This window comes from Sturnus vulgaris, chromosome 3 (genome assembly GCF_052056855.1).
Source record: "Sturnus vulgaris isolate bStuVul1 chromosome 3, bStuVul1.hap1, whole genome shotgun sequence".
NCBI lineage: Eukaryota > Metazoa > Chordata > Aves > Passeriformes > Sturnidae > Sturnus > Sturnus vulgaris.
The window spans coordinates 101,794,398-101,815,721 of NC_142245.1; the positions used below are offsets into that span (position 1 = coordinate 101,794,398).

Genomic DNA, 21,324 nt, shown 5'->3' on the forward strand with positions numbered 1-21,324 from the left:
GCGCTCCCTTGGTGCCGGTGCGGCTCCCCCGAGCCTCCCGCCGCGGTCCCGCTCCTTTGTCGGCCCAAGTTAAATTAAATGCTCCCTCGCTGTTTCGCGGGGCATTCTCGGAGCGCCCCGGGCGCTAGCGGCGAGGCTCCCGCGCCATCTACAGCCGAGCCGCGGCAGCGCGGCGCTGCCGGGCCGTAGGGGAGCGGAAGGACGGTCCCGCTGCGCACACCGCGTTACCGATCTTTTGTTGCCGCCCGCGCTGCGCGCCCCGCGGGAGCGGCGGCCGCCCAGCCCCGGCCGCGCCGCCGCCCGCCCCTCGGCACCCCGGCTCCGGGCGCCGCTGCCCCGCCGCCGCGCTGCTCCGCGCCGCTGCGCGCCCGGCCGGCGGCGGGAACAAAGGGCCGCGGGCTGAGCGCTCTCTCCCTGTGCCCAGGACGCGGCGCTGAGGCTGGTCGCCCGCCGCCGCCGCGCTCCCGCCCCCCCCGCCACACAAAGGCAGCCGCAGCTGGACGGGCGAGGGACCGCGCTCCACGCCAGGGCTCCGGTGCAGCGTCTCGGCTGGTCTTCTCCATACTCATGAACATACAAAGGTCAACCCCTATCACGATAGCACGATATGGGAGACCGCGGAATAAAACCCAGGATTTTGAAGAGCTCTCGTCCATACGGTCCATCGAGCCAAGCCAGAGTTTTAGCCCGAATCTAGGCTCGCCGAGCCCGCCGGAGACCCCGAACTTGTCGCATTGCGTTTCTTGCATCGGGAAATACTTATTGTTGGAGCCTCTCGAGGGAGACCACGTTTTCCGAGCCGTACATCTGCACAGCGGCGAGGAGCTGGTTTGCAAGGTAATGCCTCTCCTTGTTCTCCCTCTCCCCGGGTTCTCCCCTGTCGCGCCTGGGTTTCCCGTGTCTTGCAGCAGGGCGAGCACGGCCGTGTACCTCGTTTATTGAACAGTGGAGAAACAAAAGGCAGGGAGACAGGATTATAGGCGAATCTTGTAACTTTTCCCTCTCTCCAGACAATGGCCACGTTATAGCGGTGGCCCGGAGCCAGGTCTGCCTTCTATTGGCAGGGGGATATTGTTCTGGAAAGAGCCGTTCCTGAAGTAGGTTTTACCGTGAGTTCAGACCAGGAGAAAGCTTTATCTTCCCCACACTCACTTTTCAAAATGGAGTAGGGAATCCCCAGCTAATTTTAAGGTGTTGGGACCTGCTGGCTTCCTCGATTTTTACTGCCCCCAATTCTGTGCGTTGGGGTACGGAAGAAGATGAAGAAGTGGGGGGTGGGGGCAGATTGCCATCAGCTTTGTCTTAAAAGTGATTTAAAAAAAAAAAAAGAAGAACCACATCTAATTAATCAGCCTGAGCTCCCTCACGGTGGAGGTTGTTTGCAAACAGCATCCTCCCCCATTGCCCAACTGAGCAAGAATAAAACCTGCACACCTACGGTTTTTAGAAGTGCAGACAAAATAGCTATCCCACTCTTTGTAGCCTGCCGGCTTTTCTCTGCCTCCTCCCAATTTGTTCGTACTATTAAAAGGTGAGCTGTGGGAAAAAGAAATCCACACACGTGCACATCTGTGGAGGGGTGTTTTTCTCTTTTTGAGCTGAGGGAATATTATCCTTTGTTCCCAAATTGTGGTTCTTATTGTCTGTAGTGAGACAGACTTATGTCCAGCAAACTGCAACAGTACCCAGTAGTAGTTTTTATAACTACGTAGCAAATTGGAACCTTGCAGCACATGCTGCAGTGTTTGTATTATTCCCAAAACACGGAATTAATGCCATTTGGCAAATTTCTAGATGGAAAAGTAGTTGTATTGTGGTTTACTAGTATTCCAGAGATTAATAATAGTGTTGCTGACTGTTTCATACTTTCTCATACTTGATTCATCAAAACTTATGGACTAGGCTGTACCAGAGAAGTGAAAATAATTGCTCCTCCTTGCTATTTGTGGAGATTGGAGTTCAGAGGGCAATTTAAATATGCTTACTGATTGAGTTATAAAACCTGACATTAAGGCAGCCTCGGACTTCATGTGATTATTTAGGGGGAAAAAAGGCCCATGGCTTTGCAAAGAACTCATATTGCATGCTGAACTGGATGCTTTGTTACTGAACTGAAACAGAACATGAGAATTTCGCGAATGAAAGCCCAGCTCCATGCAGTAGTACAGTGCTGCACTCTAGGACGTTGGCATCTTTTCATGAAATAAACAGATCTCACAAAACTGCTGCTCTGCATGAAATTCTAGGTGAACTTGCATAGCAAGTGGTAAAGCGGGGGCTCTGCGCTTCTTTGTTTCCTGTTTGGTTTGCAGGATTAAGGCACTGTTTTGATAACAGTATGAACAGTGTAACTGCAGCTCACAAAGACTGGGCTGTTATTTTTTTCCCCTTTCCACTTAAGCTGTATGTTTTTGAGCTGATCCTGACATTTGAATAGTATCAGTTTTTCCATATGTGCGAGGCACTACTAGCTGTGCTCCAAAAATACGATCTTAGCCTGGCTTGCTAGTTTTTGAGTATGCAGTTGTCAGTCCTGAACTCGGCTTAATTTAATGTGTGCTTTAAAATGCCTGCAGTATCATGACAACTATTTGTCAAGTAGCCTTCCGACAAGGAGAGGTGCTCTCTGGTATCTCACTGAAGATGCTCTTGGAGATTGCTTGCAGAAACGTTGGGTTGGATAACAGACACATACTGATGATTCTCAAGATTCATTTGGCTGCACCCACTGGCTGTACAGATGCCGTTATTTGCTTCAAGGCTCTGTGACATCCAAACAATGGTAACTTCTCACTTCCAATTCCCAGCGAGACCTAAATCAAACTGCAGCTTATTGGACATTTGCTGAATTGAGGCCAGGGATCTTAAAAGCTGGGATACAAAGGAGCCCTTTATAGAAGGTATTTGACACCGTAGCAGTATGATAGTGCTTCCTATCTACCCCCTTTCAAACACTGTGCTGGTACATATCCAGAACTACTTATTTAACACAGTCTGAGAAACACAAAATGTAACTAATTTCCATTATGATAATCTGGTTTAGGAGAGAATTCTGGAAAGACGTTTCTTCACATGAGGGTTTGAGCTACATGAATATTCCTGCTTAAATTTTATTTTATAGCAGCTTCTTTGTAGAAGAGCCATTCACTTTTAATGTAGTAGTTACGAGTTTTGAGATCCGAATGTCAACGAATTCTCCTCTGGAATGAATTGCACACCAGGGATTTTACCAGCACCCCCTCCCCGCCCTGGTTCTGCTTCCCTGGTGCACCATGTCACCAGAATGCCTCGGTGCTAATCCTCCCCCCGTGAAATGTGCTGGGTCTGTTTGGCAGTCTGCCTTTAAGGTTGTTTTTCCCTGTGCTGGGGTAAGGCAGTGCAGGTATGGGGTGAGGGGAAAAGGAGGTCCTTGAGGAGGAGGTGTCCCAGTTTCTTGGGATTTGGGTCCTCTTTTGTGGAAGGAGTTTATTAGGATTGTGCTCTGAAGCGTTAAATGATGCAGGTTTTGAAGCCTCAGGTAATTTTTGATTGAACTGTATCTTTCTCACTCAATTTTTAAAGGTTTTTAAAGCTTTAGAGGAAGCCGGGAGATATTTGCTTCTCAGAGAAGGTACAAATACCCACTGTCAGAATACAAATGGTAGAATACAGAAAGGAGAAAAACAATTGCAGTTTAAAACAGTGGTTAGAGAACTAGACCAGTTCTTCAGTTTTATATTTCGTTCAAAGGACACATGACTACCTTAAATTCTTTTTGCCGAAGTAACAAAACACTCATGAGCAAGTTACATATTAATCGAATTTTTATGCTGGTGGAAATGCTAGTACTTGCTTTGCAGTCCTCTGCAGCAGGTATAATTAAAAAAGAAAAATCACTCCTATCAATACTTTGCTCATAGTCTCTTAGCACACTGACTTCTGTTATTCTCAATGAAGTCTTTCATTTTCTTGTAATGTGGTCTTTTCTCAATTGACTCAAATACTGATTCATTCGTCATCACTAGATTATAGTAACTTTTTATATTTGGGTTTCCCAGCAGCTTTTTTAGTTCTTACAGCTCATTCATAAGATCAGTGATAACATACTTAGTAGTAAAGGGACACTTTGCTTTTAATGGAGCACTTGATTGAAATGCAGAGAGTTCAGGGTGGTTTTGTCTTTGCCTTTTGAAGGGTGTTTGTCTGTGCTCCAACAGGCAGAGCTATTTCCCGGGTTGTCCTTCTGATCTTATAAACAGCCATTGTGGAACTGAGACTTGGAAAGTGAAAGTGACTTTGCTGTTTTTCAGAGATGAAAGAAAGGCAGGAAGTAAATAGGAATAGCAATAGATGATACTTTAAGCCTGAAAATCCTTAAGGCTTTAATGGGTTAATAAAATCAAAAGAGGCAGGCATGTGCATCAGGGTGGATTTAATGTGACAGCTTCTTTCAATGCAAAGCTACTGGCTGTATTTTTTATGAGTTGATTAGGATGGAAAATAGAAAAGAAACACGCTTCCTTCTGAGTACTGCCCTTGTACATCCCTGGTCTTCACAGCTTAATTTAGATTGCATTCTAGATTTGATAAGATGTTAGCTAATGTAACTACGCATGTTACCGGTTTTGAAGACTAGCCTTTCCTGTCAAGGTAACATGTGTCTTGTGTGAGGTTATACAGTCTGCTTTGTCTTGTCCTCAGTGCCGTGAGTTTGTGACATCCTGTTTACTTTGGTGCAGCTTTCAGCAGTGACATAAATTGTACTTAGAGATGGTTTTGTTAGCAAAATCAGATGTACCATGACTTCACTGTCCTTCATGTCACTAACCCTGGCTTTACTGTCATTGTTCCTGCAGGTGTTTGATATTGGCTGCTACCAGGAGTTATTAGCACCATGTTTTTGTCTGCCTGCTCATAAAAATATCAACCAAATTACTGAAATAATTCTTGGGGAGACAAAAGCTTATGTGTTCTTTGAAAGGAGCTATGGGGACATGCATTCGTTTGTTCGTACCTGCAAGAAGCTTAAAGAAGAGGAGGCAGCCAAACTCTTCTATCAAATAGCTTCAGCTGTTGCACACTGCCACGATGGTGGACTGGTACTGCGAGATCTCAAGCTGCGAAAGTTTATTTTCAAGGATGAAGAAAGGTAAGAGTCTCCCTCACTTGATGGCTGGGGGTGCCCGAGGTCAGATAGCTGGAGGTGCAGGACATTGTACCCTCTGATGTCTCTATACCATTTCTTTGTAGTCCACTTTATTTTCCTCTGCAACCTGATCCTGGGATGCATGTGCCATTTTACCTTCTGGCTTAGGTTTTGGAGTAAATTTGGTATAGAGCTCTGTTTGCATTGGTGTTTGGCCTCTGCTTCTCCACCTAGAGGAGTTTCCTCATTCCTAATGAGGAGACAGACTTCTCCTGCAGGAAAGCTCTGAAAGGGTGTCTGCTGTAAGAGCTGCACTATCATAAAGGTTGCTGGTGTTAAAAGAGGATCCAGGATGTTAAAGACGACTGGGGACTGAAATGGCTTGTTCCAGTGAGGAGGTGTAAAGAGGAAGAACAATCAAGTGTTTTCTGTAGGAATGTTCTGAGGACATCTTGTTTTCCAGGGGTCTGGAGGCTGCTCGTAAGAATATTATGTGGTCACTAATAGTACTAAGACTAAAACTGGCTTGCACTCGGGGTGCTTGTTTGTAGTATCAGCTGTTGTAGTACTTGGGGAACTACTGTTTGGTTGGTTTTTCTTTTAATAATATCTCCTCCCTATACACTCTCCTGTGTAAATGATTTGGGGAAGGAGTATGGGAAGACAGGGAAAGAAATAGCACTGGATGCTCTGGCTATATTGAAGGGCTCTTTCTGATGTGCAGCAATAACCTGTACTGCTGCACCTGTGGAAATTTCCTATCTCTTTCCTTGTGTGTTCACCAGTCTTCTTTGTCTTGAATGATGAATTTATTTGCAATTCCCACGTAAGATATCAGAGCAATAAATGCTTTCGAAATAATGTCAGGCTTTCACAGAGTGATTAAATTGGAAGATGACCATTAAAAAAAACCCCAAATATCTAAACAGGAGCAGAGCCTTTATGCTTCTTCCTCTCTTAGTAGAGGATGGGGAGATGTTTTGCCCTTTTAATTAAATGCTAAAAATTGTCTGAAAACTTGTTCAAACTGCTGCAGAATGAAATGGATGTTCTGGAGACCTTTGTTAAAAATAACCAGTGCATATTAATTCTGTTTGAGGGAATTACAAGCTACAGCCAAATTCTCTTAAGTTCTCCACAGGCTCAGGAAGTTGGTGATCTAAAAATTAGAAAAAAGTAATACACCATTAATTCAAGAAAGAAAAGTTCCTGCTCTTAAAATAAAGATTACATCATAAAGGTGACCTATCCTGTTTAAATATTCTCTACTTAAATTTTATTGCAAGCTGAGTTTTGCAAAATAAGCCTCTCCTTTAATCTTTTTGCGGACTGAAAAATAATATATATTTTCACTTGTTAATTCAGTTCAGATGATTGTCGGCAAAGCATTTTTCTACTGCAGCCCCAAGGTCTGATTGCCTCCTCATCTTTTTCAAATAAAAAAGCCTAAAATTGAACGAGCTTAATGTCCATCCATAGAGAAATGCAGAGCAGGTAGATGGAAACTGCACTTCCACAACTTTACTCCCAGTTTAATAATTAAGCACCATTGTGGAACCTCTGATGCAGATAAGAAGGAAACTTGTGCAAAATAGTTGAGAGAGGGATTGTTCTCTGTTGTTGCTGATAACATCCTAATGTTAAAGTGGATTTTTTTTTTCCCGGGGATATATGTAAACATGTGTGGTTTTGCACGAAGAACAGAACTTGGAGGAGCTGCTCCCAGGGAAGGCAGCATGAGCTCAGAGCAGTGCAGTGGGAGCACGCAGGCCTGTGCTGGATGCTGCTGAACTCCTACCCTGCTGCTTACTAGGAACTGAATGCAGCATAGGAGGCACAGGGCCAAATCCTTCAGCCACCCAAGAAAAGTGGTGTGTACTGTAATAGCAGTGGTGGCTTTTATGAATGTTTTTAACTTAGCTGTTGTCTACAAAATGACACTGTTACTCAGTTTTGAGCATTGTCTTCTAATTATACAATAATTCACTTTAAAGGTCAAATAGGACTTGCTGGTTATTTTTAAGATAATGATAATGTGGTTTTCTTCTGGATGTAATGTTGGTTTGTAAGTAGGAAGGTATTGCAATCCTTTCTCTGCTAAATAAACAGAGTTGAAATAATGTGAGATAGAAATAGAACAGCAGCGACTGCCTTTTTTCACATCCTCTGATCATCATACTGTAATCAGTCATCACTTTCAATCTGCTGCTATATTTAGACATGAAGAATCTTCCTGGTCCTCCTGAGTTCACGGAGGTGCTGGTGTGTTGCTCGCAGCCCTCTGAGCTGCGGTGTGTCTGGGCTGCTGCTGGGGATGCCTGAGTGCTGAGCCCTCCTTGAGGAGCTGCTGCCAGCAGCACTGCCTGGCAGACGTGTGCTGCACCAGCCCTTGCTCTCTGCTGCTCGTCATGAACCAGGGAGGGAGAGAAGAGATAAAAATGATGTTTTGAGAAATGTGTGTGAGCTCTGCTGCTGTATGTCACCGGCTCTTCAGTGGAGCTCTTTCTTAGTAGTTCTTTTCCTATTTCTTCAGGGCTATTTTTCTGCAGTTCATTTTAAGTAGCTACTGCTTTGGGAACTTCCTCTTCTTGAAGACTCTCATAGCTTTTATTTTGGTAGAAGAAAAGATGGGAAATCCAGCATGCAGGCAACACATGAATGGAAAACTTGGTGCTTTTATTTTTTTTAGTAAGATGCTTGTCTGCTGTTAGCTGAGAGCTGCCAGACTGGAGGAGCCAGAGGGAATGTGAAGGTTATATGGAAGTATTTCCATTTGTTTAAAAAAGAAAATAAATTTTAAAACATTTCTTAGTACATGTTCTTTCACGGAGTACAAAAACAGAGCTGCTGAAGTTTTGCAAGTGGGTGCATACAGTGTTGAAACTCTTTTCTACCCCATTCCCATTATCTAAATTACAGCTGGAATTTGCAAAGATTTATGCTCCTGATCTAGCCGCACCATGAGAGCTCTTTGCTTCAACTTGATGTCCCCACTAAAAATGTGTGTTATTTGAATGTTGCAAATCACAGTGCTTTGGGATGTTTCTAATGAACTGGGAGGTAAGAGGTGGAATAAAGTATTGCTGTAGGCTAGTAGCACTGAGGATTTTGTAGGGGTCCTAATCATACTAGAGGTGTTCCCTTCATGTGCTAAATACATGACAGACTGATCATGTCTTACACTATTGCATCTGTGTAAGTACATCAGCACTTAAAATGAAACTCAGAATTCCACTGTGGAAGCAAACAGAAACTATTTATGTTTCAAGGCAATTTATAATAATTTCTTTAAATCTTGAACTATAGGAAGTTTGAAGGTAGGGTAAATTGCATTCCATAAAAATGATGTGTGCTGTTGCTACATGGGCCCTTTGTTTTGTATTAAAGGTAGTGCAGTTGTGTTTTTTAGGGAGGGCTGTGTCTGTGGATCCCTTTGTAAACTATAGGTGAAATAGCCAGTCTTGCAGTATCAAAATTTCAGAGTTAACTCCATAAACCTGCAGCTGATTTTGATGAAGCAGAAGTTCTAAAATATTACGGCATGGCTGGAAATGTTTTGTAAGACTGGATTTGCAAGCAGCAGCACATCTATTAAATGAGTGCAGTGGCTTCCAGGACACTGAAAATATGGAAAATGTCACTGACTTGCCATACTGAGTCTCAACAGACTTTCTAAAGTACCTCTGAGATACTTGAACACTTCAGAAACTGTCCTTACACTTCAGAATGAAACTTGAATCCAAAACAGTGGATGACCTGTGATAAAATGTGTACTTGTATATTTTCTGCTTCCATCCATGTTGTTAAATATTTTTTGTCCTGGGTATTAAGCCAGGTTGGTGTTGGTGTTGATGTTGTGAGGCTCTTGCTTTTGAGTATTTTATCTCTGTTCATGGCATGGTATTTACCATTTTCCGTGTACAGCCTGTCCTCATAGTTAGGCCCTTGGGCAGAACAACCATGCCCTTCTCCTAGCTGGTGTCCCTAATGTTGCAGAACAGGCAGGTTTTTTTGGGTTGTGCTAAAAATAGTGCTATACACAGTATATAGCTAATAAAGCAGTTCATCAGTCTGATACATAGCAGATGCTTTGAGAAAGAGCCATCTGAAATATCTCAGAATTAAATGAAGCATTTCTGTGTTGGTTGTTTCAATGGTTTTCTTAATACAAGAACATTTCTGCTGTCAGGGAATTATTAATTTCTTTAGTGTGTTTTTTAAGCCTTTAATTATATTAAAATATTAGCTGTCGTAATATTTGAAGCTTAAAGACCTTGTACATTCATCATACTTGTTGAAAGGAAAATCAAAATAGTTTTGGTATTTAGATATTATAATTTTCCTCTATTCTTTGAGTAAATGTGAGGCAGGTGGGATTCAAAAAAATAAACAGGATTTGACACTTTTTGCTCTATGCCAGAGGAATGCAGCCAGTACAATACACTAATTTAGAAAGCTTGTTGTAGCATAACATAATTTACTTGGTGCTTTTAGAATATTTTTCCTCTTTAATTTCTTAGCTTTGAGTGGATGATGCTTTAACATGACCTAGTTGTTTGCAATCCTCATGATACAAACCTGATCCCACAAAAAATGCAAATACATATACCAACCTTTTTGCATGTAGACCTTTCATTTTCTCATAGTTAGTAGTAAGCTTTTCTCCCCAGCATCAGATTATGATGGTCAGCAACTTTTTCATCAATGTGTTAGAATTTACTGTTACATGTTTTCTATGCAATTTTAAGGGTAAGTTAATGCTTTGCCTAAGTCCTAGAAAGAGAGTCCTAAAGTGGAAGAAAATCAAACAAAATGGGAGTGCTCTTAAAATACCCAAAGATTTAGAAATAAAAACAGTCTTCATCTGTTTGTCATTTAAGCACTTTGCACTACCCTGAATGGGACCACAGGACCAAAGAGCACGAGTTCTTCAATAGTGGAGAATTGCAGGTCAAATTTCAAACCAGAAATTATTGTTCGTAGAATATGGGAAGGAGGTGAATTTCTCAATGGACAGCAAATCTGCTGTGAGGGTTAGGGCAGAGGATGAAGTGGTTGCACAACTCTCTCTCACAGAACGATTTGTGCCCCCTTTGCCTTTATGGGGTTTGGTTACTAAGCCTCTGCTCTCATCATGTTCCTAGGAGCAACACTGAATTTGTTGTGTGTTTGGTGCCCTTCCCAGTGCAAGCGAAGAGGGAGGCTGTGTGCAGCTAGTGAACATCACACCCGCCCTGTGAAGTGCATAAATCTCTCTCGAGGGCATAGATAAACAGGTTAATTGTTGTGCCAAAGGTTATAAATTAATGCATAAGCCAGGGAAGATTTGGCTGCTGTCTGGCCTTGGGATCATGATGGGAGCTCAAATGGACCTTGAGTCAGATCAGGGCCTTTCAGTGAGACCATGAATGTCAAAAATCTTTGGTGTTGTACCCAGCGCTGGAGTTTGCAGGAGATTTACCCCTAGAGTGTCTGTGGATCATAGCAGGGCCTTGTCTTCACTCTCTCTGTTTAGGCAGGGTGCTGTGGTAGGTGTTGTTGGCTGTCATGCCAGTCATGGGTGGTGCCTCTCCTGAGGTGCCCATCATGGGATCTCTCTGATTAAAGGCACTTTGTAGTCCCTGGGAGTAGATGTGTCTTAGGACATCTCAAATTCAGTTCAACAACTGGTCCTTTCAAAGACTTGAAAACCTCCATCCATAGACTTGCTTCAAAATGGTCCATGTTGAATTATGAATAGAGACAGGATGTCTGTGCTGGGGGTGAAAAAGGGAGGCAGGAGCCCGATTAGCCACAGCTGCAGTGGATTGTCAGAGGGAAGTTCTTCTGCTGCCTTCTCTTCTACTTGTCCTTATTATCATACTGGGAGATTACTTCAGGCTTGAGTGGGAGAGGAAACGTGAAGATGGTAAACAGGACCCAACCTGGGCCATATTTAGTCTTGAACACCTGCTTTTTTGGTAGATGTGTATTGCTTGGCGACAGGATTGCAGACATCTAAGCAAAAGGTTTTCAGTAAGATTGTGAAATAATGGCATGGCTCTGCCTTAGAGATGTTGAGCACCCATCAGAGGCTCAGAAAGTGCAGGGCTGTTTTCACAACATGCAATTATGTTAAAAAAGTCAAATTGTGGTCTTCTTTCCCTGTGGAGTTTCATCATGCGTTGTATCAAAAGATCTGGAAAAGATGGGGAGCACAGCATATGGTTGACAGCACAGCCTTTTAAAACTCTGATCTTCAATGTGATCTAACAAGATAAAAATGAGGTGGTGAAATAGCTGCCCTGAGCCAGATTCTTGTCAAAAAATGGATTTCTCAGGGTATTGTAATCAAGCTCCTCTGTGGAAGGGTCTGCCTTGGATTTCACAGCCTGCACCCCAACTCATGCATCACTACCTACCAACTCTCTGGGGAACGTGTTTTGTCCTTAGGCAATAAGGGCATGGAAGAAACGCAGTATATGGCATACATGACAGGCTGTTCCTAGGAATCCTATTTGAGTGTTGTAAAGCTGAGGTCTTTGGGGCAACAGCCTTTCCTGAAGGTGAGTCTGAGCATTTTTAAGTGGGGTTCTGTAGGGAAAAAAAAACGCAGACCAGCTTAAAACAAGTTAAAATCTCTAAGTTGCTGGGTACTGCGCATCGGGGGTGTGCAGGCAGGGCTGAGTGTGCTGTTAGCATCCCTGAAGAGGAAGGGTGGGGGAGATGTAATTTTTAGAGGCTTCCTTATTGTGCGGAAGTACCAGTGAAGGAATCTTCCCCTAGGAGCAAGGTTCATCCTGTAAACCTGTGCTGCCTGCAAGTCCCAGTTGTCTTCTGAAACATATCCTTGAGCCTGTTTCATTATGCAAGAGACTGTCTAACAGCCTGTGCAAAGAGTTTGCTTTTTGCTTCCCTGAAGTTGTGTAGGATGTTGTGCGGTGAACACTCATGCGCTGTGCTCTTACAAACTGGAAAGGGATCTGTTGGTGAAGGGACCAGGATTTAAATTGATGGCATAACATTTCCCCCTGCTCTTGTGTGCCCCTCTGCCCCCAAGGAGATTGGATAGTTGTGAGTTCAGAATGAGTCTTTGCACCAAAGCTGCAAATCATCTGCCCAGGGTTTCGTTACCGCCTTCCCTGTCTCACTGGCTCCCTGATGGCAGCCTACTTCTGCATTATTTAGGAGAAATTCCCTTAGTTTAAAAAAAAAAATCGATTAGCAAAAGATAACCGCTTCCAATGTTGAGCTTCCCTTTTATTTTTTTTGGCCTCCTTGACTCTAATTGCTTGCATGCTCTTCTCATCTTTATGATTGGGTGTGAGCAACCGACCTCGATTAAATGACCTGTAAATTATTGGCCACCTAGGAGCAATCCCTGGTCCACTGGGCAGTCAATGGCTTGAGTGCCTCTACCTAGGGGAAGGGCTTTCCTTGCCTCAGTGGGATAATATTGCTTGGGTGCTTTTAGTTTTTACTGTTGGAGCAATATTGTGAAGCACCTTTTTTTATTTTATTTTTTGCCATTTTTTATTTACCTGTAATTGTATTTTTAAAATGGCAGTTCAGATGGCAATGATGTTTGTTTCCTGATCTCCAGAGTCTGCTGCATAGAATCTGTAAATCTGGATCTTCTCATTTGGCACAGCCTAAGTAATAATTGGATGGTGTATCTGGAGTGCTCATAGCAGCTGATTTGGCTGTCATATCAGGAGTGTTGCTGTGCAAAAATTGTGGGTCTGGTCTGCTGTTAGTATTCCCAAAATGGGAAGGTTGGCTCAGCTGTTGTTCAGGTATTATTTCTCATACAGATGGCTTTGGGGACAGACTAAAGGCAGACTGCTTTCATTGATTCAGCTCCTTTACTACTGACTGTTTATTCACTGCAGTGAAGATATTTTCTTCTATCAGTTGTTATCTGTGCTTTAAATGTTGATTTTTTTTTTTCTCCTGCTTTATGTGTTTAGAGCCCTCTGAATAATTCCACTGATTTTGGTATAGAAAGTGTTTGCTTTTGGAGAGCAGGTGTGAATATTGCATTCTTACAGCCTGGTTTCAGTGTCAGAAAGCAGGGTAGCAATTTGCTGGTAGTCCCAAAGCTCTGCAGGGAAGAATAATGTGAATCTTTGGAAAAAAGTGTGGGATGTGCAACAAAGGCAGAGGTGAGTGCTAACTCAGAAGGTTGCATTGGAGAATCTTCTGGAAGACGTTTAATTGATTATGTTTTGTTACATTACTGAAGAGCAAAGTCTGAATGCAGTCAAGTAATGAATGGCATATTGATAAGAAACTCAGAGTGGTATTGTTTTTCATGGGTTTCCCTGACGGTTTCTATGGGGACAAAGACGCATTTCCCGTCCGAGTGCTGCTGCTGCCCTCTGATTGCACTTCTGTGGTTTCATTCACCAGTAATGGGAAAGCATTCATAGGCAGAATAGCTTCCCCTTTTTAAATAGCCATGATTCAGGCTTGTATTTTTTTTTAATGCATTAAACTAATGCAGTGTTTTATCAATGATCTGATAGATGCATAATGCACTTTTTCCAAGTGCTTATTCGGAGTCTGCATTAAAATTTGAAATTATGTATTGTAATTACGTAAGCGTTGGCAAAAGTCTTTGTTGCCCTACAGTATGTGTACAAAGTCATCCTCATCCGGCGGTGGCAGTAGCTTGTATTTGAACTTCGGGGATTAATTTTGTTGCAACTGTTTGTCAAGCTCAAATGCTGGTGCTTTTCGAAAACCTTTTTTCTCTTATGGGGATCCTTCAGGTGACTGATGTGAGTTAATTATTTAGAGAATGAGAGTTTTTTAGAGAACTATTTTTGTCCTTTTTCTTCTCTGTGATGGGGAGCACTTTAAAGTTGATTGTGATTTCACTCCTTCATGTTTCGTTTTTTTTCTGTCCTTTGCCTTAACAAATGTCAGATTTTGGGTTGTCCAGTTAATCTGCCATTGGATGCACTCCCCACTCTTTTCTGTCGAGGTTCTGTATTCTCAGAATCGACCTGTAGTTTGCAGGGTCTGTTTGTTGTTGTTGGCTTTTACTTCTTGTCCTGGGTATTTGATTTCAGTGCTTTCTGAGAGAGGCGCGTGGGAGACAGAGATTGCTTCTCATTCAGCATGTCTCTGCATTTCTCTGCATTTAGACTTTGACTCCTCTTTTTCCCATTTCCCTTCCATACTCCCTGCCTGCTGTCTCCTCCCAAAAAATCCCCCAAAACCGAACCCAAAAACCTCACTGGATTACGGAGTTCTTTAAGCCAATGCTTGAAATGGAGAGTGAGAGAAGACCAGCAGAGCTGGAAGCTGTTTCTCGCAGAGATGGGGTCCTGTGCACTGGGAAATAGCGGCTTCTGAGCCAGGCTGCTCCTTCTGATTGCCTGGAAAGACGTGAAATGACTGTCGAAAGGGGAGTGAGAGTTGCTGTGTACACCTGCGCAGTGCTCAGTGGTAGCACTGCACAGACTGCCTTCCATCTGTGAGGCTGAGGCGGGTGAAATCCTGTCACTGGAAATGGGCTGCGGTGTGTCTGCCCAGCCCCAGTCCTGGTGGTGGGGGATGCTGGCAGAACCCCCCTGTGAGCTCTTTGTGCTGCCAGCGGAGCCCGGTCAGACAGCCCTCCCCATCCCGCTGTGCTCTCCTTGCTGCACCCATGGAAGCCCTGGCTTGTCATTGCTGCACACACTGGACTTTACAAGTGAAACCGGGAACACCGAGTTGTGCCTGGTGTGACTGGGAGAGGAGGAGCCGTGCAGCTGGCAGTGTGTGCCCAGGGGTGCAGCCCTGCAGTCTGCCAGGGAAACGCGTGCCTGGTGCTGCAGGAGCGCTGCCTGCGTGCAGCGGAGCCATTTCACCACCTGCACCTTGCACACAGGGGAGCTTCTGGCTGAGGGCTTGGGGCTGACCAGGGGGAAGAAGACTGAAGGTTGTGTTTTTGTTTAATTTGGGACCTTTTGTTTCCTCAAAGCCTGTGAGCTCAGCAGGATGAAAAACCTGGGTTGAGTGTTTTCATTTGCCCAGGGCTTACAGAGGAGCAGGCAGATAAGGGCCAGCTGTTGTTCCATTTGCTTGCTCAAACAAAACCCGCTGTTTCGTGTGATGGCTGCAGCACCTTGCGAGGAAAGCAAGATGGGGATATGGCTTTTGTGTGCTGCTTCTGTTTTATTATCGATAAATTATTTCTTCTCTTGGAAAAAAATACGAATTTTTGACACACCTTGCAGTCTGTTCTCTGTGGTTTTGTACTGCGTCTGTTGTAGGGAATGAGAGATAAGGGGATTCCAGTAATTTTATGTAATATAAAAGCTTCTTATTGAACTGTTTTTCTAAAGTCTTTGGCAACTCCCAGAAATGTAAAATAGGATAGGAAAGTAAACAACATTTCTCTGTGTTGCTGACGCTGGGATGGCAGGCGGGTGTGTGTGCGGGGGTGAATTCCCTCCTGGAAGTTGTTTATAAATAGCCTGCTCTGCCCCACTCCCTGTGTGTGTGTTCTGCTTCTGTTAGTTAGCAGGAGTGAGTCGATGCTTTCCTGTCTGGCAGTTCAGTGACTTAATGCATGTTTGAATATCTGGCCCCACTGTTTTATTGCTACACATGCTTTTCTATGGAAAAACTGAGGTGAGCAATGCAAATGGAACCACAACTCATGTCCCTGCCTTCCCTTTCATTTCCTCTCCTCTGTTCTCTGCCCTCTTTGGCATGTTTTTTTTCCTCTGGGCGTTTCTCCTTGCTTCTCTTCCTACACTGTGCAGGTGTGGGAATGTGTCAAAGCTGAGCACTGTGAAAGGCCTCTCCTCAAGTCACTCTCTTGTTGTGGACCCTCTGTTTGGTGTACAGAGGGAAATTTCTGTGGTCTTGGTAATTGTAGTTAAATTTTTCCTTGCAGCCCGCTTCCTGTGTGTTGCTTGCTGCTGTGAAGTATTGTTTGAGTGCTGGTGAGGGGGTTGTCCATGGCCAGAAGTACTCTTAGGATGGCAGTGGTGATTATTGAGGAAGCAGGTGTGTTGAACAAAGCCCATCAGCACTGAGCTGGAGGAGCAAACACTGGCTTGTTTCAGGAGAGAAGGAGCTGCCCTGACACACTGTGCTTGGGAGCCAGGTATTCGGAATTCTGTATTTATGACTTCCTCATTTGGGGCGTGTTGCCAGAGGGGCTTTCACCTCTGCTAGTAAACGTATTTAGCTGTTGAAAAGGTCCAAGTGTCATGAATGTTTATGGCACAGTTGCTTCTGGAGTACTCCATGGAGTAAAATGCTCCTCTGTTGGTTCAAAAACGATAGGGCTGAGCTGCCCTGGAACTAAGTCTAAGCCAAAGCTGGCCCAGATGTCTTTTGCAGCTCAAGCTCAATCAGTGTTGTCTTCAGTAAACATTGAAGAAACAAGGCTCTCCTTGTCTATTTTAATGCCTGTTAAATTACGTGCTTTAGTCAAGAGATGCAAGTTCTGCCTTCTGGGATGAAGTCCAGTCCCTGCCTGTGAATGTCTGTGGTGTGGGAGCAGGGCCATGACACAGGGCTAGGAGTGATGCTAACAGACCTGTGGGGTTGAGGGATGAGGGCAGTAATACCCCAGGTTGAGTTATGGCCCCAAATTATTGAAAGGAAAATCTGCACTACTGCTATGTCACTCTGCCATCCCAAGGCACTGGACAAGCCCTGTTGCCTTGTAGTTACTCTGTTCTCAAAACCATCTTTTACTGGGAAATAGTCTAAAGGGTACTTGGTAATCCTTTGGATACCTCCCAACAGAGACAGATATTTAAATATAGATACAAAGCCTAGCAGTGAGAAAGGGAAAAAAGGTTATGTTCATATAGTGCTATGACAAGCAGCACTGCATCATTTTTTGTGCTCTTGTGTGATATCCATAAGGGAAGAAAATTCTTTTGCAGAGATAATTACTGCAGCACAATGACAAGTTCACAGTGCTTTGCAGGCAGCAGGAGTTTGCAATCTAGATAAGGCATCCCTGTCATCTCTTCAAGTCCTTTGCCAGATTCTCTGTTCATTCCAGTGCAAGGAGCTCCTCTGACTCAGTTGGGTAGATAAGCTTGCTGTTAATCTTGGCCTTCAGCTCACCTGATCTCCCTTTGCCCAAAAGTCTATTTGAGAAGACTGAAATCTGTTAGAAGTGCTCTTTCTTAATTTCTCTTAAAATTGCTGGGATAAAGGAACATGTTAGTTGGTCAGAGGGAACGTTTAAGGTCAGAGTGACCATTTTATTACTATTAAACCTTGTGGAATTATAGGTGTACAGAGAGGCTTTGCCAGCATGAAAGTGTCAAACTTGTGTAGTTAGGACTGGGTTTGTATTTGGGCATTAATCCTACATGGGTAGATTAGAGTGCACATCCAGCTCAGAAAAGGTCTTGAGGTTTATGTCCCCTTTTGGAAATCATGTCTATGTAAAATTAACCACGAGCATGAATATGGCAGTTCCTTTTCTTTTTTTAAGAGATAAACTTATTAATAAGTTTGCTGGGCATGACTCTATTTGAAATCTCGTAGCTGTATGTGTGGCTGTATTCCCTATATGTGTCTAATATCCCTAACCAGTATGGAAGGGACAAAACTGCTGTGCATGTGATTTTAAACTGTGCACTTCTGCAGTTGTCAAATTTCGTAGAGTTATGACTATTACAACCATGTAATTGCAACAGCCAGAATTTGTGTTTGATGTTTGCTTACCTTGATAGTATTTTGTTTTCTCCTCCCCTGCAGGACTAGAGTGAAATTGGAAAGCCTAGAAGATGCTTATATTTTAAGAGGAAATGATGACTCTCTTTCTGATAAGCATGGATGCCCAGCCTATGTGAGTCCAGAGATCTTGAACACAAATGGCAGCTACTCTGGCAAAGCAGCGGACGTGTGGAGTCTAGGTGTCATGCTTTATACCATGCTAGTTGGACGCTATCCTTTCCATGACATTGAGCCTAGTTCCCTCTTCAGCAAGATCCGTCGTGGGCAGTTTAACATTCCAGAAACTCTATCCCCTAAGGCAAAATGCCTCATACGTAGCATACTGCGTCGAGAGCCATCAGAAAGGCTGACTTCCCAGGAAATTCTGGACCATCCATGGTTTTCTACAGATTTTAATGTATCGAATTCAGGATATGGTGCTAAGGAAGTATCAGATCAGCTGGTGCCTGATGTCAACATGGAAGAAGACTTGGACCCATTCTTTAACTGAGCACAAAGACTGGTGTTCAGAAGGTACACAACCTGGAGATGGACACATGAAGGAGCCCTTCCTGACCGCGTTCAGTCACATCCTGCATCAGCCTAGCTTGGTAGCAAAAGACACTCAGAGGTCCTCGGATTGAGAAGGAACCTCCACAAGGAGCTAATATAACAAATGTAGCATGGGGACAGATTGGGGGGGCGGGGGGAGCTTGCTATCAGGTTAGATTGATTTGGAGGAGAAAAGGCAGCATGGAGCAATTGTAGCTTCTCACCTTTTTGGAGCCAAGGAGACTGCACATGCCAATTCTGGTGCAGCTGTATCACTCCTGTTTCTGTTCCATTAAAAAAAGTGGTAACTCACAACAAATAGAAACTTTTTTGCCTCAGCTCACATCTTGGCATCGCACTGTTAGATATTTAACTTCAGCCATTATTCAGGGAAAATACAATTGGCTTACTTTTTTAATCAGATGTCTAATAATTAATGGGATTAATACAAGAAAAAATTAGATGCACAAAGATGGACATGAAAAGTGGGTGCTAAAAAAAAGCAAAATTTCAGTTCATGTCTCTTGATAGCTATTTTCAAGTCATTTCTTCTAAATAAACTACTTAATATTCTTGTCAGGAAATGACATTTTAATGCTTTGTTCCCTTAAGGGGAAGTAACTGTCATTTAACAGGCTGTTCTGTTTTGTGTCAAATGGTTTGTTGCAGGAAGCTATTATAACTCGAACTTTCAGATGCATTACTGCTATAATAGGGGAGAAAAAAAAATAGGAAAACTGTATAATTTTTTTTTTTAAAGATATGAGATACTGGCTTCCATATCTGCCATGCTGCACGTATATGACTAGAGAGGGCAGAAAGCCCTTAAAGGTGTCTTCATCTGAGAACCAATCTCTTCTTTACTGACTAGCCCATGTGTAAATAGAGGGCTCTTTATTATTGAGGAAGAGTATTGTGGGTTTTTTCTTTGAATTCCTTTAAACTTGGGAAAAGAATTGTTTGATTTTCATTTTTGTTTATGTCCAGACTAAGAAATAAGAGGGTATTAATAAGCTGAACATTTATATTACAGATATTCCTCTTGAAACATACACAGTAATATGCACCTTTTGTATTGTCAAGACTTATTCTATTTATTGAAGAAAATGTCACAGTAGTGATGTATTAAGCCAGTACTTCAATTACGGGTTGACTTGGGATGACATGTTACATGCTGTAGTTAACACACTTCTTTTCTGTTCAGGTATTTCTGTCCCTAAATAACTTTTTATTTAGCCTTTTTTTTTTTTTTTTTTTTTTTTTTTTCCTAGATAGCTTTATTTGATTTAGACTGGCAAATGTTTTTATTACTGCTTTTATATTGCTGTATGATATTGAAATCTCTTGGCATAAATATTTGTGTTTCCAGTACCTCAGTTGTTCTGATATTACTGCCTGTATACGTTTTGTGAAGTGGTCATGTTTTTTGGGTAGGTACATGTGGACTCTGTAGTATGTAAATGTTACTTGAATTTGTGCTTAATTATAGTATGTGGCATGTGCGTACAGCTACTTGGCATTTGACGTATGGATGCTATTTGCCTGCCTTGCAGGAAAGTTATGGTCCCACTCTCAAGAGGATGTTTCACAGTTCTTTATCAAGAGACAAAGCTAGCTGCAGCTGACCTGCCTTGGTTCTATTTTGGTAACTAAGAATATAAAGGAGTAATGTTTTTACACTCTGAAGATGGTGCTGTGTCAAGAAGGACTTTTTTTTATTTTATAAGTACCTTATAGGAGGAAAGATTGGTGATGTGCATGGTGGGGTTTTACTGCCTCTGGTGCTTTGTCATGTATTTGGTTTAATGTTTTTGTCCTAATCTCTTCAATAAATAAAATTGTGCATATTTAACTAAACTTCAGTGTTGAACAGTGTTCTTACTGAACAGGAAGTGCTGCAGGAGTTTGCTCTGTTAGGATCATTCAGCTGGTATTTTTGGTATTGCTGAAAAGCTCTTGCCTTGTCCCGTGAGCTGAGAAAACTTAGCACTTATATTTATTTACAAGGTAAATACTGTAAGCCCCTTTTCATCAAATATTTTAACATTTGCTATGAATAAAACTGGCTTTTATTTTATTTTCTTTTGGCTTGTCCCTGTGTCTTACCAAGCCCATTTACCTTTTTCAAGAGGGGTACTGAAATATGGTGAGAACTTGAGTGGTGGGAGGCTCTTTGGCTGGTGAAGAGAGATACCAAAATGGAGTGAGCTGGTATTTGCACTTGGAAATATCCTGGGGCAATGTGCTTCTTGCATTTGCACCTCAATTCCAGAAAGGATGGATCTGAATTAAGCACCTCCTAATTTAATGTCTTCCATTTCATAAGGCCATATTCTGTTGCTGTCATTCACCTTAATAATTAACAGATGCAGGTAGTGACATATATAAGAGCATGTAGGGTAATAAGATGATTTGAGAACGTGAGGTCAGACAGATGAATCCTGGTCTATTAAGAAAAGACAGTTTGAACTGGGCTTTGATTTGAACCACAGTGCACTTCTGTAGCTTCAAAAAGCTGTAGGTGGTTGACAGTCACCCCTAAAGAAAACCTCCAGCCTCAAAACTTCCCATTGCAAAATAAAGATTATTGCACTAAAACTGCTAGCACAGGGTTTACTGTCAGCCTGGCTAACTTGGAACTACATGATTTCTTTCTAGGTAATTCTTGGCATATGTTTCAGTTGGTAGATTGAGAATTAAAACTCGATTATAGCACTAACTAGAAATGTTATTAACATGTAGAAACACTTGAAGATCAGTTTTTAAATGATCTGTATGCCTGCAGCCAAAGTTTAAATTACTTGAAATTCTTTCAAATCAAACTCCCACAATAAATGTGCTTTATGGAAAAAAAAGCAGATTGTAATCAGTCAGAGAGAGAAGGGGAGCACTGAGGATTTCCCTCTCCCCCACTAAAACTTATGTGAACAGCTTCTGTTCTGTTTGGGTGGAAGTAGTTAGACCTTATTTTCCAGCAACCT

At 42.7% G+C, this 21,324-nt stretch overlaps 1 protein-coding gene across 1 annotated transcript; it reads left to right on the top strand.

The window, feature by feature from the left end:
- The first annotated feature begins 480 nt into the window (after positions 1–480).
- Positions 481–20,200, top strand: TRIB2 (tribbles pseudokinase 2). The gene is made up of 3 exons (XM_014894966.2): positions 481–837; positions 4,836–5,128; positions 17,834–20,200. The coding sequence occupies exons 1-3, from the start codon at positions 568–570 to the stop codon at positions 18,300–18,302; spliced, it is 1,032 nt and encodes a 343-aa protein (XP_014750452.1). The 5' UTR covers positions 481–567; the 3' UTR covers positions 18,303–20,200.
- The last annotated feature ends 1,124 nt before the right edge of the window (positions 20,201–21,324 follow it).

Excerpts from the sequence above, each read along its gene's own strand:
- TRIB2 (XM_014894966.2), top strand. The coding sequence starts at position 568 with ATGAACATACAAAGGTCAACCCCTATCACGATAGCACGATATGGGAGA. Across the intron at positions 838-4,835 it reads GCGAGGAGCTGGTTTGCAAG|GTGTTTGATATTGGCTGCTA; the intron begins GTAATGCCTCTC and ends TTGTTCCTGCAG. Across the intron at positions 5,129-17,833 it reads ATTTTCAAGGATGAAGAAAG|GACTAGAGTGAAATTGGAAA; the intron begins GTAAGAGTCTCC and ends CCTCCCCTGCAG.